Genomic DNA, 16,396 nt, shown 5'->3' with positions numbered 1-16,396 from the left:
TATCTTTGCCTTTGCCAAAGGCGGCAAATCAAAATAATTTCATAAGGGCTACTGATAATGACAGTATGGGATATATATTGTTTCTTTGTACATATAGTACTTCAAACACAATAACTTCCATATATGTATCCAACTAAAAATATTTGTTGAGTACTGAGTGTGTGCCAGACACAGTACAAAGTGCTAAAAAATATATAAGTAGATTTGGGTTGTTCTGTGGCAATATATAGAAAATCTGAATTTAACAAGCATGGTAATCTATTACAAAATTACTTTTAGACTCAAGTTTGTATCTTGTTATCACTCAGTTAAGAACTGAGTACAGTTGATGTTTTCCTTTTGGGTCATTGGAATGAGTATAAGATATGCTTAAACATTAATGGAATTCTATTATCTTAAAAACCTAGTGCCAACAAACAAGTGTGTACTGGCCCCATAATACTGCAGTCAGATTTTATATAAAGTCCCACCAGAGTTTGAAAAGTTTAAATTGTATTCAGTATATTCAAGTATTAGTGTTCAAAGACATTAGCCTAGCCAGCGGTCATGTTCAGTACATTGAAACTTCCAACTCAGATGGACCCTTCAAGCCCATACACCTTGACTCCATTATCTGTAGCAACTTAATATGATTGATAGGCCTAAGATTAGGCCAAATCACTGTTAGTTGCCAAATTACTGGGAGGCCTCCAACAATTCAACAGACTTCTCAGTTTTAGTTTCTTTTCTTTAAAATGAGGATGTTCAGATTGCCAGCTGTCAAGTAGAATCTTGACAAAAACTCCCAAAATTCTTAAACATTCCCAGTGTGATAAAAAAAAATGGTTTTGTTTTCTACTTATTTACAAAGGTAGATTGAATCTCAAATTTGGATGGTTGAGAATATAATATACAAGAGAGATTTTGTTTCTTTTTTTTTTTTTTTTGACTCTCACACAAACAGTAGATGTGTATAACTTACGGTTTTCTTGTATTTAAGTGGCCTGATACTTATCATTGTTAAACTGACAAAAAAATTTCTGTTAGTGTTTCTCAATATAATTTTTTTATTTTAAAAAATATGTATTTTTAAGAGAGAGAGAGAGAGACAGAGACAGAGCACGAGCAGGGGAGGGGCAGAGAGAAAGAGGGAGACACAGAATCCAAAGCAGGCTCCAGGCTCTGAGCTGTTGGCACAGAGCCCAACTTGGGACTCGAACTCATGGACCATGAGATCATGACTTGAGTGAAGTCAGATGCTTAACTGACTGAGCCACCCAGGCGCCCCTCTCAATATGACTTTTAATTAAGATTTCACACAAGGCAATATATGTGAAAGTCCGTGTTTTTCAAAGTGTGGTCCTCACCTCGATTACATGGGAGTCACTTGTGAAACCTACTTAAGATGCAGCTTTCTGGACCCCCATCTCACATTTACTAAGCCAAAATCTTGGGTAGGACCTAGGAATCTTTGTAAAGATTTTTACAGAAGCACCCTAGTGATTCTAAAACTTTAGTTGCTTCAGAATCGCTATTCTAGGGGCTTGGGAGAGTTGGCTCCTGAGGTTCCCTTCAAGCCCTTATTTCAGTTTTAGACCTGGTTTGATTCTTAGTAGGTTGCTTGGGAGAACAGAGAGTTCTCTAGAATGGATCTCAACCCACTCAACCTAAAGTATTTATTCTGTTAAGTACTGAGTCTCTGCTTTAATAATTGTCCTGTTTCTATATTTACTTATCTTGCTGAACACTGAACATTTATAAGATGTCCTGTGCTATACTTTTCCTCACCTCTGGCCTAATGTGGGTCCTCATCTAAATGATACGTGGATCAAGGAAGATAGTATAGGATACATATTTAGCCAGTCAAAACTTAGTAAGAAAGGAGAATGGACAGGACAATTCTGTGTTTTAAATATATAACTTTAATAAATGTGGTTGAAAACAAAAATTCACTCTTCTTTTAGAAACTTTGGATGGGGGCGCCTGGGTGGCTCAGTCGGTTAAGCCTCCGACTTCAGCTCAGGTCATGATCTCGCGGTCTGTGAGTTTGAGCCCTGCGTCGGGCTCTGTGCTGACCGCTCAGAGCCTGGAGCCTGTTTCGGATTCTGTGTCTCCCTCTCTCTCTGCCCCTCCCCCATTCATGCTCTGTCTCTCTCTGTCTCAAAAATAAATAAACGTTAAAAAAAAAAAAGAAACTTTGGATGTATGTAGAGGGTGCCTGGGTAGCTCTTAAGCATCCAACTCTTGGTTTCGGGCTCAGGTCATGATCTCATGGTTTATGAGTTTGAGCCCCACTTCAGACTCTGTGCTGACAGTGCGGAGCCTGCTTAGGATTCTCCACTGCTCTCTCTCTCTCTCTCCCCCTCCCCTGCTCACACACTCTCTCAAAATAAATAAATAAACTCAAAAAAAAAAAACAAACCAAACAATCTTTGGATGTATGTAAAAATTTAAATATTTCTTCTCTTTACACTTTGTGCAAATCTAGGAATGTAGAACTTTGTCTAAAACTGAGAAGTACTGCCTGACCTGAGAATCTTTGAAAACCTTATATTTCCCAAATGAGACTTTACCTCTCTGTCTTGTGACCAAATTCCACTCAGGTTATTTTTAGAACTTAATGCTATTAGGAAGTCCTCTGGGGGCGCCTGGGTGGCTCAGTTGGTTGAGCGTCTGACTTTGGCTCAGGTCGTGATCTCGCAGTTTGTGAGTTCAAGCCCCGTGTTGGGCTCTGTGCTGACAGCTCGGAGCCTGGAGCCTGCTTCAGATTCTGCGTCTCCGTCTCTCTCTGCCCCTACCCCACTTGTGTTCTGTCTCTATCAAAAATAAATAAAATGTAAAAAAAAAAAAAAAAAGGAAGTCCTCTGAAGGTCTTTTGCTTTCAAGGACTATTACATTCTTGAATATGGAGGGATAAATCAGTGTTTTGATTCAAATGTGAGAGAGAGGGGCACATACTATGTGCCTGGTACTATGCCAGACACAGTATGTGTGTTCTCATTTCCTCCTGATAACAACCATGCAGGTGTTATCCCCACTTTACAGAGGAGAAGTGGATTCTGAGAGATCACGATTCTTACCTAAGATCATATTGCTTATCAGAAGTGGAACTAGAAGTTGAACCTGTTTCTGTCTTGCTTCAAAGCATGTGTTCTTTGCTGTCACAGGGAAAAGAAGCTGACAGCAGTGTCCTTTATTTCCAGATGGCAGGGGGAAGCCCCTAGGCAGAGTAACTTACAGAGTCACAGAGAGTTCAGGGTATGCTGAGCACCAGGCCTCACCTGGTGTCTTTTCCTAATCCCTCCCTTTGCATGTTTCTCTTTTTAATAAATAAAGTCAAGCTCCCCATTAGGAATAAGGCGGAAATACTTTTTTTAATATTTATTTTTGAGAGAGAGATAGCATGAGTGGGGAGGGACAGGGGAGAGGGAAGGAGACACAGAATCTGAAGCAGGTTCCAGGCTCTGAGCTGTCAGCCCAGAGCCCGAAGCGGGGCTCGAACTCACGAACCGTGAGATCATGACCTGAGCCACAGTCAGACGCTTAACCAACTGAACCACCCAGGTGCTCCAGAGATACTTTTAGAGCAGTAGTGATGCCTCTTAAAGAGGAGAACTCTTAGGAAATGTGTTATACATAAGGCTTTTTTGGTAAAGGACGTGAGCAGAACCAGTCTCAAGGCTGCGTGACACCTTCCAGCGTTTGCAGAGGTCCTAAGCACCCTTTTTTTTTTTTAAAGCAATTTTGAAATCTGTTTTCTTTCTTTTCTTTTTAAATTTTATTTATTTATTTTGAGAGAGAGAGAGCCTTACTCAGGGCTCAGTATCACACACTGTGAGGTCATGACCTGAGCAGAAATCAAGAGGCAGACACTTAACCTACTGTGCCACGCAGGCGCCTCCCTGAGCCCCTTTGAGCGGTACCTGCTGCTTGTTGAGCACACAGAAATTTCCCCATGACTGTGTTAGGGGGGCGCCTTGGATTGAGCACTGGCATGCAGGGACTCTTCTCTTTGCCTTTAATATTTTATTGTAGAGAATTTCAAGTATGTAAGGAAGTTGGAAGAATAGTCCATTTAGCCCCCCAAGTACTCATTAATCAGTTGCAGCAACCTTCTGCTCTCTACCACTCCTGTTTCATCCGTCTCACTCGCATGCGCTTTTCCCTGGAGAGAAAATAGTTGAGCCTTCTGGCTAGGGATAATGGAGCCTTTAAAATTATTTTTTTAAGCTATCCTTTATTGAATACCTAATTATGTACTAAGTACTGTGCTAAATACTTTAATGGTCACAAGTAACTGTGTGATGTAGGTGCTGTTATTCTTTTCTTTTTATAGAAGAGCTCCTGGGAGTTAGTAATTTGGCTGGAGTGCAAGTGCCTCATCCAAGGTGACAGAGTCAGGAAGTGGTGGAGCCAGGATTCAAGCCCAGGGTGGTCTGAGCCCAGGCTCCTGACCACTCCTCGTACTGCTTCCTGTCTCAACCCCAGAAGAGTTCTATTCTGTGGCACTGCCTGTCCCTGGCCAGAGATATTTTTTGTTCATAGTGCCACTGGCAGGCCCAAGCAGTGGCTACTTTTCTCCCTGGTACAGGAAGGGTGATGAGATAGGGGGTGGAGGAGTGGGACAGAAGGAAGGAGAACTGAGAAAAGCAAGTCAGTTATTGTGGCACTTCTGAATTGATCCTGTCGCTGTGTTCTTGCTGTCCTTTTATAATGTTTCCCCTTCAAGGTTGCCATTATTTTACCTAAACAGAAATAAGTACAAGGTAGGAAAGGGAGTATGTGGTGTGATTTTTCCCTAGGTCCTTAAGTCCTCCCAGACCATCTCTGGGGCAGTAGTGACCGTCTTTAGTGCCACTCATTGGTACTAGAGCTGTCGGTTGCCCAGGGCCCTTTTTGTACGTAGGTCCCTTGGTCTCTTCTTTCTTGGGCAAAAGGTGACCCTCCAATGTGTTCCAGTCTCCCTGCCCATCTAGCTGAAATCAGCTAGGGTGCTGTGCCTCTGTCTTCTCTCCAACACTCCCCACATGTTCCTAGTGTGCCCTGTTGGCCTGTGTGCTGGGCAGCTGAGGGTGCAGGGACTCAAAGTTCTTTACTTATTTCCTAGTCAGTCCCTAAGGAGAAACCGGCTCAGAGTCCATGTGTCTTTTTTTTTTTTTTTAATCATCTTTTCCTTATTTCTCTTCTACTCTCCTTCCCACTCATCTTTTACTCTCCCATCTCAACTCAAAATAGTGAGTTGAGTGAAAGAGAGGCCAGTCTTCACTGTAGAGGAGAAAGGACAGAGAGCTGAGTTAAAGTCCTCTCTGAATCAGTCTTGTAGCATTGTACCTTTGAGGGTCATATATGCCACTCGATTTTGGTCCACATGATTTTTAAGGAGGCATGTGTACTGGAGATCAGGGAATGGTGGTGCTGATTTGGGGCCTAGTTGGCAATAGAGAAAGGACCAGTGGCCATGAAATTAAACCTAGCTTCTAATCCTGGCTGTGCCACTTACTATTACTTATGACCTTCAGCAAGTCTCCTGTGACTCTGGGTTTCTGTAAAATGACTGGCTTAAACATGTTATGAGTATGGGATTTGGGGGTAGCTTACTCCTCGTCACTGAGGTCCTTGTAACTTTTGATTTGTGAGGAGACATGAGCTCCCTTTACTCAGTCATGTAGATCCATTTGATTCCCTTCCTGGATGCTAGTGAAAGGAGGGGCAGCCTAAACAGCCTTGTGAGTTCCCCTCTCCACATACGGGTCTTGGTCACAGGACCTCTTCTGACTTCGTTTGTGTACTTTTTGAGGCAGAGAAAGGAGGTGGGGCTGGAAGTGGAACAAAGAATAGGCTTGGAGTCCTGGCCCTTCTTAGAGCTAGTCATGCTGTGAGACCAGAGCACGGTCTTCAGGTTGCTGGGTGAGAGGATTCTCTTTGTTCTTTCTCTGGTGACATCCCAGCAGCTGTTCGTGGTGGTTTAGTTCCGTAGTAACCCTGTTACACACACACACATGCACACACGCACAGACACACACACCTTTTTTTTTTTTTTTTTTTTTTTTTTTCCAGTATCTCAACATGCTGAGGACTTGTGAGGGCTACAATGAAATCATCTTCCCCCACTGCGCCTGTGACTCCAGGAGGAAGGGGCACGTTATCACAGCCATCAGCATCACGCACTTTAAACTGCATGCCTGCACTGAAGAAGGACAGCTGGAGGTGACAGTTCAGCATGGGGCCAGGGCTGGGAGCACTGGGGACACTGCCACTTACCCACTCACTCTGGTTTCGTTCCTGTCAGGAGGGGAGATGAAATCCATACTATGGTGATGGGGCAGGTAAATCAGCACTGGGTCCACAAGGATCCTCACCTTCCTGGCTGCTCACATGGACTCATTCTTCCCTCAGTCTTATTGACATGATGCAGACACTCACTCCCTTGTCTTCTGCTGTTTGGCCCAGAACCATCTCAGCTCAGGTGCCCAGCATTCTCAGACTTAACACTCTGTTCTTGGTCGTTTAGAACCAGGTAATAGCATTTGAATGGGACGAGATGCAGCGATGGGATACGGATGAAGAAGGAATGGCTTTCTGCTTCGAGTATGCGCGAGGAGAGAAGAAGCCTCGATGGGTTAAAATCTTCACACCATATGTGAGTGGTAGACCGGAAGCACTCTTGGGAAAGTATATTGGGTTTGATGTTCTCCAGCTGAGCGCGTAAATGGGGAGGGCTGCAGCCATAGCAGTTGTCTTTGAGCCTTAGAGCCCCAGGTTCTTCCTGGCTGTCCTGAGGACAGACTGGGAGTGGCAGCTTCACTTCCCGCCTGACTCACAGCTGCCACTAGGAGGGGCCCCAGACTAGTGAAGGGGTTCTTGTGCTCGGCAAGGTTGGGAAGGTGGGGAGACTGGGGGCATGGGTTCAGAGGCATGGCCCTGTGGTGCCCGGTGGGTCATAAGAAGTCAGCGTCACTATCTTGTTTTTGTTATGTTTTTTGTTTTGTTTTTCAGTTTAATTATATGCACGAATGCTTTGAGAGGGTGTTCTGTGAGCTCAAGTGGAGAAAAGAGGTAATTCGAAGCAATCTTGAATTGGCCTTTTCATCTTTTATTGTTTAAAATGATAGGCCTGTGGCCAGATACCCGGGACCCTCACCTCCATCTGTCTTTCTAGGAATACTAGTTAGAGACTGGTTATTCTTCCAGCCTTTGGATGCTGAATAGACTATACGAGAAAAGCCCTGCTTCTTCCTCTGTCTAGAGGGTAGCTGTTGGCTGCAGGCTGTTCCACCTCCTGTGACTTCATGGACCCTCCTCTGCCTGGTTTTTGTTTTTGTTTTTTAATCCAATCACTGCCTATGTTGTTCCTGACCCAGAAGGGCAGCTGTCCCCAGTTTTAGCTGTTCTGACTAGATGACTCCTGACAGTGCCCGTCGGGGCTAACCAGGAATGCATGTGTGTGGGAAGGTTTCCACTATTGCTTTACTGCTGTCCTTATGCCAGTGCTGGAGAATTCGGAAGATTCTGAATAATTAGCTACTTATTCTCAAAGAAAATGTTTCTGAAGTTCAGAAGGTAAAGTCAAGAACATGAAATTCAAATTCTTGGTATAGAACACCAGGCTCTGAGAATCAGACGACGATTCTCTCCCAGCATTTTTTCTCCCTGCAGTGTTGGGCAAGTAAGCCTCCCCTAGATCTCAGTTTTCTCATCTGTAAAATGGGAAGGCTGAACCAGATTATTAATAGTTAAGCTCCTCTCTGGGTCTAAAAGGCTATGCTTCCACATGGGAAGTTGTAGCAGAGGTGGAGGCCAGTGAGGTGGAGTCATCCAGCCATGCGTCTGTGTGTCTGTCTGAGGCTGGCCTCCAGAAGGGGAGAGATGCAGATACCTCAGGCTTCCCAGTGACTGTTTTCTGTTTTCCTTTCAGAACATTTTCCGGATGGCGAGGTCACAGCAGAGGGATGTGGCCACCTAGCCTTCCCTCACCCCTCCTCTTCACCCTCATCCTCTCACCCCTTCCGTCTCCTGTGTCAGAGTAACCATTAACACAAAAGAAGAGAAAAAGGAAAAAAAGTCATTATGTTCAAAAGCCCTAAACTAAATACTATTAATAATCCCTCTGAGTTTCATGTCTCTGGAATTGAGCTGGTAGAGAACGACAGATTGGTCCGCACCGGGAGCAGCTGAGTTCAGACAGGAAATTAAACCCAACCACGCGCCAAAGGTGTCTTTATCCTCTCACCTGGGCCTCACACCAACAGACTCTCCTTGTACTATATTTTTAAAACTGGAACTATGAACTCCATCCATTTGCACTGTTCAGACATATATATGTATGTATGTAAAAATTATATATACACAAATTAGCTGCACGTATATACATATATATATTTCTTTTTAAATTTCATATTGATGGCAGTACCTTTTTTAGCTTGTGTTTTTACACACCTTTCACTAGAATTCATGACTTCTCTCTTGCTCTCTTTATTTTGAAACAAACTTTAAAAAGGAAAAAAAAAATATTTTACTGGGAAAATACCTCTCCTCATGAAGGACTCGAAAAGTTTACAACCTGCTTGGGTTTTTTTCCCCCTTTTTTGTATTGAGTGAAGATTCTGGCTTATGGGTTGGCATAGAGTCTGAGGAGCAAGGAGCATAGTTTCTTTATCTTCCAAGAAGCTGCTGGGAGGAGACCGAGGCGTGTTTCTCAAGGGCAGCAAGACTTGCAGATCTGCAGGGAGAGTCTGAAGACTTGGTGTGGTCCTCGATTCCAAGACAGCTTTCCTGGCCCAGCTCTCTCCCACTCACGGCTTTCTAGCCACACTCCCCATCTCCTTCTTGCTTCCCGAGGGCTCCTTGTGTGCTCTCCACTGACCTAGAATGGAGGGGAGAGGTGGGCTCAGTAGGTTGATGCCACAGGAACCTGAAACATTTCATGGTTGTCATTTCCCATTTCTCCTTCTGAAGCAGGCAGAGTACTAGGGACCAGAGTTAAAGCCAATACCTTTAGGCACAAAGACTGGACTTAGGGGAAAGGAAGGAAGGAATACCCTGTATACCTAAGCTTTTCCCCACTCCATTCCTGACCAGTAACCATCCATAACCATTACATTCTCTGTGACTTCCTTAAACAGCTGTGTTGGGGAGGAATCTGACAGTGTCCCCAAGGCCTTGGGGAAATTTAGTCAGTGGTCTGGGCCAGCCAAACCAGTGCCCATCCAAGCCAGCTGAGGACCCAGGAAGGACCAGTAGGGATATGGTCGGTTTGGGTTGGATCTCAACTTCTAATGAAAAGGAGACTGAAGGAAAGCCTTTCTGTCTCTCAAAGAGTTCCTCATCTCACCTTGGGATTTTGAGACCCAAGAGCTGCACCCAGGGCCTGGGGGGCCAGGCTTACCAGCTGGCATCTCATGTTGGGATTTTAAGCCCTAAGAGCTGCACCTCAGGGCCTGGGGGGCCGGGCTCACCAGCTGGGGCAACACTCTCAGGCAGGCTCTGTAGATACTGCACTGGGAGCTCGAAGTCAGACTCTAATGCTGCTGAAACACATCCACGAGCCTTCTTTTCTTTTTCCCTTCTCCACTCTCTACACAAAACCTCCACTGGGTGGCGTCTTTGGCTTTTTCTAACTGGGAGGCCACCATACCAGGTTTAGTCACTCCACTGAGCAGTGGCGGGGTGGTTTGAAGTTTCTGTTTTGGTGACTTGATTTTGCAGATCATTGTGAGGCCACTTTTCTTTCTCACTGTTACCCTGGCGGCTGCTTGCCCCCGGACAGTTGCCCATCATACAGGACATCTGTCTTCCCTCCCTTTCTCCAAACCCAGTTGGGATCACAGTGCAGAACGTAGGAATGCTCAATGTTTAAAGGTGCAGAGAGCGATCCCCGATTTGAAAGTTTTGATACAGAATTAGCTTCTTTTGGCTTAAGTGAATTTAATAATGAGCCAGAGGGCCCTAGAAAGGAGATCTGTTTCCCCACTCCAAGACGCCAAAGAGGCTTTTGGCGCCAGCTTTTTCCCACTGCAAACACAGCAGCGGCTTTCCCCTGTGCCCTCAGACTGGGAAAGGAATGGACAAATCTGGGAGTCTGTGCAATGTTCCCACTGCTGACCTCTGGGTGTGAGGTGTCAGGTGGGGGGAGGGTACCCTTGGGTCTGAGGCCCCTTGGAGCGGGTGCCACTCTGTTCCTTTGGCAGAGCACGCACTCGGTGCTTTGGAGACTGGGCAAGGGCGCCACACATGGGTGGTTGGCCTGTTGGCAGAATCTGTTTAGAAACAGCCCCTACTGGCTGTACCAGTAAAAGCTGCAGTGAGGATGGGGAAGGAGGGAGCCCCTGGCCAACAGTACCTTTCCCCCTTCCTCCCACAGCAGGCCTCTTGGACGGCGCGCAGAGGTCACTGTGGCTCCATAGGATCAAGCTCTTTTTTGCATGAAGCAGTGTTAGTGTGACACTCCTCCCCGCCCCCCTCCCCTTGTTCTGTACTTCCTCTCCCTAATCCCTGCTATGGTTCTCAGTCCTGGGTTCTGCCCAGGGAGCCCTCTGCCCAGTCTTCTTTTGCAGTTTGTCTATGGAAAATGGAGGGGCTCCCCTCCCCCCCTCCTTTGCCCCAGCAGAGCCAGCAGGGTCTTCCTGATCTGTTGTCCTCCCCTCTACCGCTCAGTTTCTATCCTCTTTGGTGAAAAGCTCAGAGTTTTGTATAGATCAGGGAAAAATGCAGGCCCTGAGAAACCTGTCCCTGCAGAAAGATTCCCTTGGGCCATGCTTTGGGCTCTCTGCTCTTTATATTTTTATTCTACTCTCCATTTTCCTGCCCTCCTCTTGCCCTCTGCCTAAGCTCAGCCCAGCTGTCTGCTCAGGGCAGCTCCTAGGCCTGGCCTGTCTAGTTTTCTCCTGTCGTCACCCAGGCTAGTAGCTTTGGTTATCCCCTTCTAGCTCCAAACCTAGTGCCTGGAGCTGCAGTACAGGGCATTGACAGGAGGGGACACATCTCTCTCCTCTCAGAGTTTGCCCCCTTACGGCCTGGCTCCGAGGAGGCAGTTTTCCTCAAGGGGACTGTATCCTGGCTGACCCAAAGTCTCCAGACCTGTAGGGACTACTGTGCCCCCTTGTCTCCATCGTGCTTTCTGGCTGGATCAGTTTAGAGACCATTTGGGCTGTTGGAGCCCAGCACCCCACTAGATTCCCCTGCCAGAGTCAGTGTGTCCCATTAGCTTCCCTTTGAAGAGGGGTGGGGGAACAGTGTGGCTGGTGCTCGGAGAGAGAAGAGAGACAGCGGCGGAACTCGCGCATTCCAGTCCTACCACCCACCTGCCTCCCCTCTGCTCCCCAGCGCCGTGCCAGGCTTCACCCCGGGGCGGCAGCTCAGTCCTCAGCAATAATCTCGAGTGGGGGGTGCTTAGGGTTCTGGGGAAGGGCACAAGCAAAGAGGGCAGTGCTGTGGGCTGGAGGCACTTGGCCAGCTGCTAAATTAGACCCCGGTTTTATATCATGCCCCCTTTTTAAGCCGGTGAGCTGGGCTTCAGTTTTCCCCAGGCCATGCACACTTTTAATTTATTTGACAAACTCTAATTGTATTTTCACTGCAGTATCTTGTATTTTTTATTTGTGATTTAAGAAATGTGAAGAGAAAATACACAGACACATAATGGCTAACAGTGTTTCATTCCTTGTTCTACAGCTAACCACTCTAAAATTGTTTGGTAATGTCACTTAGTGTAATTAATTGTAACATATTCTTTTAAATAAATTGATTTATTGATGAAACTAGTCTATGCCTTCCTAGACTACCAATCCTTTGGGTTGTGTGGGAAGGAGTGAAGGAGGGGCCTTTGAGATTGGGGTTAGATCCGTCTGAAGATGGGAAGGAACACCTGGCTGGTCCTCCCATGAGGGCGGGAGATAGAGTCAGGCAGGAAGAGGAGAAGCTGGAAGGCCCTTTGCCTAAAGTTCCATTTCCAGTGACTCCTATGAAAATGCCTTCTCCTCCCTCAGGTGTGTCCATATTAGTTGTGCCGGCCAGCCCTGGGCCACGGGCAAGGCTTACAGGGCTCGTTGGCCTCTGCCAGTAGAGCCCGGCACTGTCCCCAGCCCCAGCCACGTGATGCACTGTTTCATTGTTCAAGTTCTGTAGGAAACTGGGGTCTGGGACCTAATGAGTGCCAGCACAGTGACAGGCACGCTGGGTAGTTGTGCCCCTCCTCTGCCCACAGCCCCGACAGGGTAGCCCTGGATGTCCTCTGTTGTTACCAAGGAATCTCAGGTGCTGTGGCCTGTTTGGCCCCCTCCTCTCCGTACATGGGCTCCTAGGCCAAATCTGTTCTCAAAATCTCAGCGTTGGTATTAAGCTGGATATATTTGTAAACCTTTTTATTTATTTATTTATTTTTACCCCTGATTGAAGGGGGTTTTGCTCCTTGATTGAAGACCATAAAAGCAAGGACTAGGTTGACATTTCTTTTGACAGTCTGGGGAGAGACATTTGTTCTGGGTCTCCTTCACTTGGCCATCAGCATTGAATAATTGGAATCTGTGGAACCTGATGATGCAGAATTTGTTTTCTTTAACAAGGAAAGAATCTGTAGAGAAATAGAATTGCAGAGTTGAATTACAGAAGCTTAAGTCCACATTTATTGGCTCCCTGCCACATGCAGGACATCGTGTCCAATACGGCAGCAGGACAAAGGAGACATAAGAGCCACTGTGTCAGCTTTCGGTCCAGCAGAGGAATGAGAGACGAACCGATGACACCGTGTGCGGCAATGGAAGGTGGGAGTGCCATAAGGACTGGGAAAAGGGGGGGACCTCTGCAGGGGAACAGTTAAGGAAATCATGAAGAAAGTGGCGTTTGAGGTGAATCATCCAGGATGAGCAGGATTTCAACAAGGTGTTCAAACTTTACTGAGCCCATATGTGCCTGGTGTTTATAAGTGGGAATGAAAAACCATGGGAGGGGGAGGATCAAACCTGTCCAGATGAACAGTGAATAGTCCCATTTGATTAGAAATCAGGAATGTGGGGCGCCTGGGTGGCTCAGTGGGTTGAGCGTCCGACTTCGGCTCAGGTCATGATCTCGCGGTCTGTGAATTCGAGCCCCGCATCGGGCTCTGTGCTGACAGCTCAGAGCCTGGAGCCTGTTTGGGATTCTGTGTCTCCCTCTCTCTGACCCTCCCCCATTCATGCTCTGTCCCAAAAATAAATAAACATTAAAAAAAAAAAGAAATCAGGAATGTGTAGGAATAAGATGGAAGGGGAGGCTTTGGAGACCCATGGACACCAGGATGAAGCGTTCTACATAAAAAAAAAAAAGCCAAAGTAGTTTGTGTTTTTTTCATCAGCTGCATTTTAGAAACATTGCTGTTTCATAATACATGCAGAAGAATCCATTAAGACCCTGTTCTGATTAGTTGGTCAGTGCTGATTGAAAGGAAGAACATGGGTGTGAGAAAAAAATTATGGAAATAAAATCTTTTGTGATTGAATAACATTGAATGCATGTATCAGGAGTAAAAGATTCCCAAGGTTTCATGTCTAGGTGGCTAGAAAATAGAAATACTTCAGAGTTGAAACAGGGAGAAAATGTTTTAGCTTTGGACCTATTATGATTTAGGCGTGGATAAGAAATCTAGGTATATAGATGTCCAGCAGTTACTTTTTTTTTCTTCTTAGTTTATTTGAGTAAGAGCATATGTGTGTGCGAGTTGGGGAGGGGGCAAAGAGATAGGGAGAGAGAGAATCCCAAGCAGGCTTTGTGCTGTCAGGCTGTCGGCTGGGGATCAAACTTATAAACCATAAGACCATGACCTGAGCCAAAGTCAAGAACCAGACCCTTGACTGACTGAGCCACCCAGGCACCCTGTAGCAGTTACTTCTTATTTGTTCAGCACCTTCCAATGTTCTGGGCACTGTTGAGGGTGATGGGGAAACAGTGGTGAACAAAGTGGAATATGTACTCAACATCCGTCTGTGAACGAATTTGTAGGTCGGTGGTTATAGAAGGGGAAATGCAGAGACAGATGAAGATACCAGGGGGCGCTGGTGGGACGAGGGTGGCCTGGACTTGGTGGCAATGGAGAGGAGAGGCACGTGTGCCTAGGTCAACAATAGATTTGAGAGAGGGGACGAGTGGGACTTTGCAGTTGGATTGGCTAGGAGGCGTGAGAGGGTAAACAGTGGTGCCTGTGAGGAAGGCCGTACCTAGACTGAGTTCAGGACAAAAGTTCACTTAGAAACACACACCTGGGAGTCCTTATCATTGAGTGGATGAATGCAATATATTGGAGGGAGACTCCATTTGTGGGGGGCAAGAGGAAGCTGCCTGATTACTCAGGGAAGTAGACCAAGATAAGGCCCAGAGAACGAGAATCTTCAAAGGACCAGACATTTGGCTCAGGTTGTCAGACTTGGAGAAGAGCATAAGTCTTGGTCGTGAGTGGGAATGCCTGCAGTCATAAATACTAGAAGCCAAGGCTGTGAAGGCTTTGAAATTTTAGCTGGAGAATGAAAAGACAAAGGGCACCCTGCAGATCGGACAGGCTGTGCAGGGTCTGCGGTGGGGGGAAGAGAGACACTTCGCCTGCCATTTGTACATTTCTAAGCTCTAAAAATATGGCCAGGGCACACGGATGCATTGGAGGAATTATCTGGCTTGTCCCTACCACACTCCCATCCCTGGAGCCCCCCTAGCTCAGGATATTTTTCTAAATGTCTGTTTTCGTTTCTATAAATGGAAGGCTTCTCCCAATCCCTGCTATTAACCTGTCAGCTCCACTCTTCTGCCTCAAGAGGTTCATTCCCTTCTCCCTCCTCTTTATGTTGCCGTTAACGTTTGAACAGTAACTTGATTATTTTCAAAGAAGTGGAGTTTCATCCTACTTGGTCTGAATTAGTGGATCCCATTGTCCTCATTTCTTATCTCTTCTATGGTCCCATTTTATTACTGCCAGCCTCTTCTGCTCGGAAGAGGTGGTAGTGAACTCCAGGAGCTAACAGAACTACCCCTCCTGTGCACCCTTCCTACTCTATCTGAAGCCAATGTGATGCCTGAGGAATCTGTTTATACAAGAAATAGTTCAGAGCTTCCTTTCTGTCTCTGAGCATCCTATGTTTTGCCATCAAAATACCTGGAGAAGGGGTGCCTGGGTGGCTCAGTCCATTAAGTGTCCATCTGACCTCAGCTCAGGTCATGGACTCATCGTTCGTGGGTTTGAGCCCCGCATCTGGCTGTATGCCCACAGCTCAGAGCCTGGAGCCTGCTTCGGATTCTGTGTCTCCCTCTCTCTCTGCCCCTCCCGTGCTTGTGTGCCCTCTCTCTCTCTCTCTCAAAAATAAACATTAAAAAAAAAATACCTGGAGATGATGAGCACTGGGTGATGTATGGAATTGCTGCATCACTATATTGTACACTGGGAACTAATATAACACGGTATGTTAACTATACTGGAATTAAAATAAGAAGAAGAACCTGGAGAATCCCTGCCCTAAAAATGTTTTGTTTCCTCCCCAAAGACCTCTCTTGTGTCTCCTTCATTCAACTTATATTTACTGCTTCTCTGAGAAAATCTGGCTGCAGACTTGCAGGGAGGGGCACAGCGGTGAGTAGGGACAGTGGTCTTCAGTGTTTGGTGAGGGGCTGCCCGACATCAGGGGACATGCCGGGAGTGGGAAGCTTCCCAGTCCCATTGCCTCCCAGCTCCCACAGCCCACATCCCAGGAGAACCCAGCAGTCAGCATGTCACTCTGAGACATGCCCTTTGGTCTACAGTTCACCTTCCGTCTTTCTGTCCTGACCCAGAAACTGTTGTGAGGCCTAGGGAAAAGTTCTAGTGTTGATACCCTACGTACACTTCTGCCTGCCTGTGACCACACATATGCACACACACACACCTATATTTGAGATTTTGGATGCTCCTGGCTGGATTCTCTTCCTTCTAAGGCCCCATCCCTCATCTCTGCCAATCTAAAAAACTTTTCTTCCTGAAACAATGTCCACAGGTATGTTTCTATAATACTTCACATGTTGCTCTCAGTTTGGGGCAGTTTAAGAGAAAGCAGATGTGTGGGGGAGAGGTGGGGGGACTTGGTGGGGATTTACACATCCTGATGGAACAGCTCTGGCCTAAGGCTGGCTGGGCTGGAAGGTAAGTAAACAAGTTTAAAGCCAGGGGCATAACGAGGGCGGGGGAGCAGGGTGTAGGTGCTGTGAAGTCAGACTATAGCACCTGTGTGAGCCCCCTGAACCCAGCCCTAAGGTAGTTCACGGAGAAGGATCTAAGAACCAAAGCGGAGGGACCTTAGGGCTTATGCAATCCACTTCCGCTTGATGGGAGTCCCTGCAGCAGCCTGCTTGATGTTTGTTGGGATATTTGCCTTGGGTCAAAGAACAGGTGGTTGTGGTTGAGCCTGCTACTCGTGAGAGTAAGTGGGCT

At 46.5% G+C, this 16,396-nt stretch overlaps 1 protein-coding gene across 2 annotated transcripts in view; it reads left to right on the top strand.

The window, feature by feature from the left end:
• SNX27 (sorting nexin 27) overlaps positions 1-8,083 on the top strand; it is a 66,940-nt gene extending 58,857 nt beyond the window's left edge. Inside the window, exons 9-12 of one of the 2 annotated variants that reach the window (XM_058715747.1) lie at positions 6,037-6,186; positions 6,491-6,619; positions 6,976-7,035; positions 7,895-8,083. In XM_058715747.1, coding sequence (XP_058571730.1) covers positions 6,037-6,186; positions 6,491-6,619; positions 6,976-7,035; positions 7,895-7,942 — 387 coding nt within the window. In that variant the 3' untranslated portion in view covers positions 7,943-8,083. Of the gene's footprint in view, positions 1-6,036; positions 6,187-6,490; positions 6,620-6,975; positions 7,036-7,138 lie in introns of both variants that reach the window. The other variant, XM_058715748.1, reaches the window with a different exon arrangement.
• Positions 8,084-16,396: the final 8,313 nt, after the last annotated feature.

Source organism: Neofelis nebulosa, chromosome 2, assembly GCF_028018385.1.
Source record: "Neofelis nebulosa isolate mNeoNeb1 chromosome 2, mNeoNeb1.pri, whole genome shotgun sequence".
Lineage (NCBI taxonomy): Eukaryota > Metazoa > Chordata > Mammalia > Carnivora > Felidae > Neofelis > Neofelis nebulosa.
This window is presented reverse-complemented; position numbering and strand designations above follow the sequence as displayed.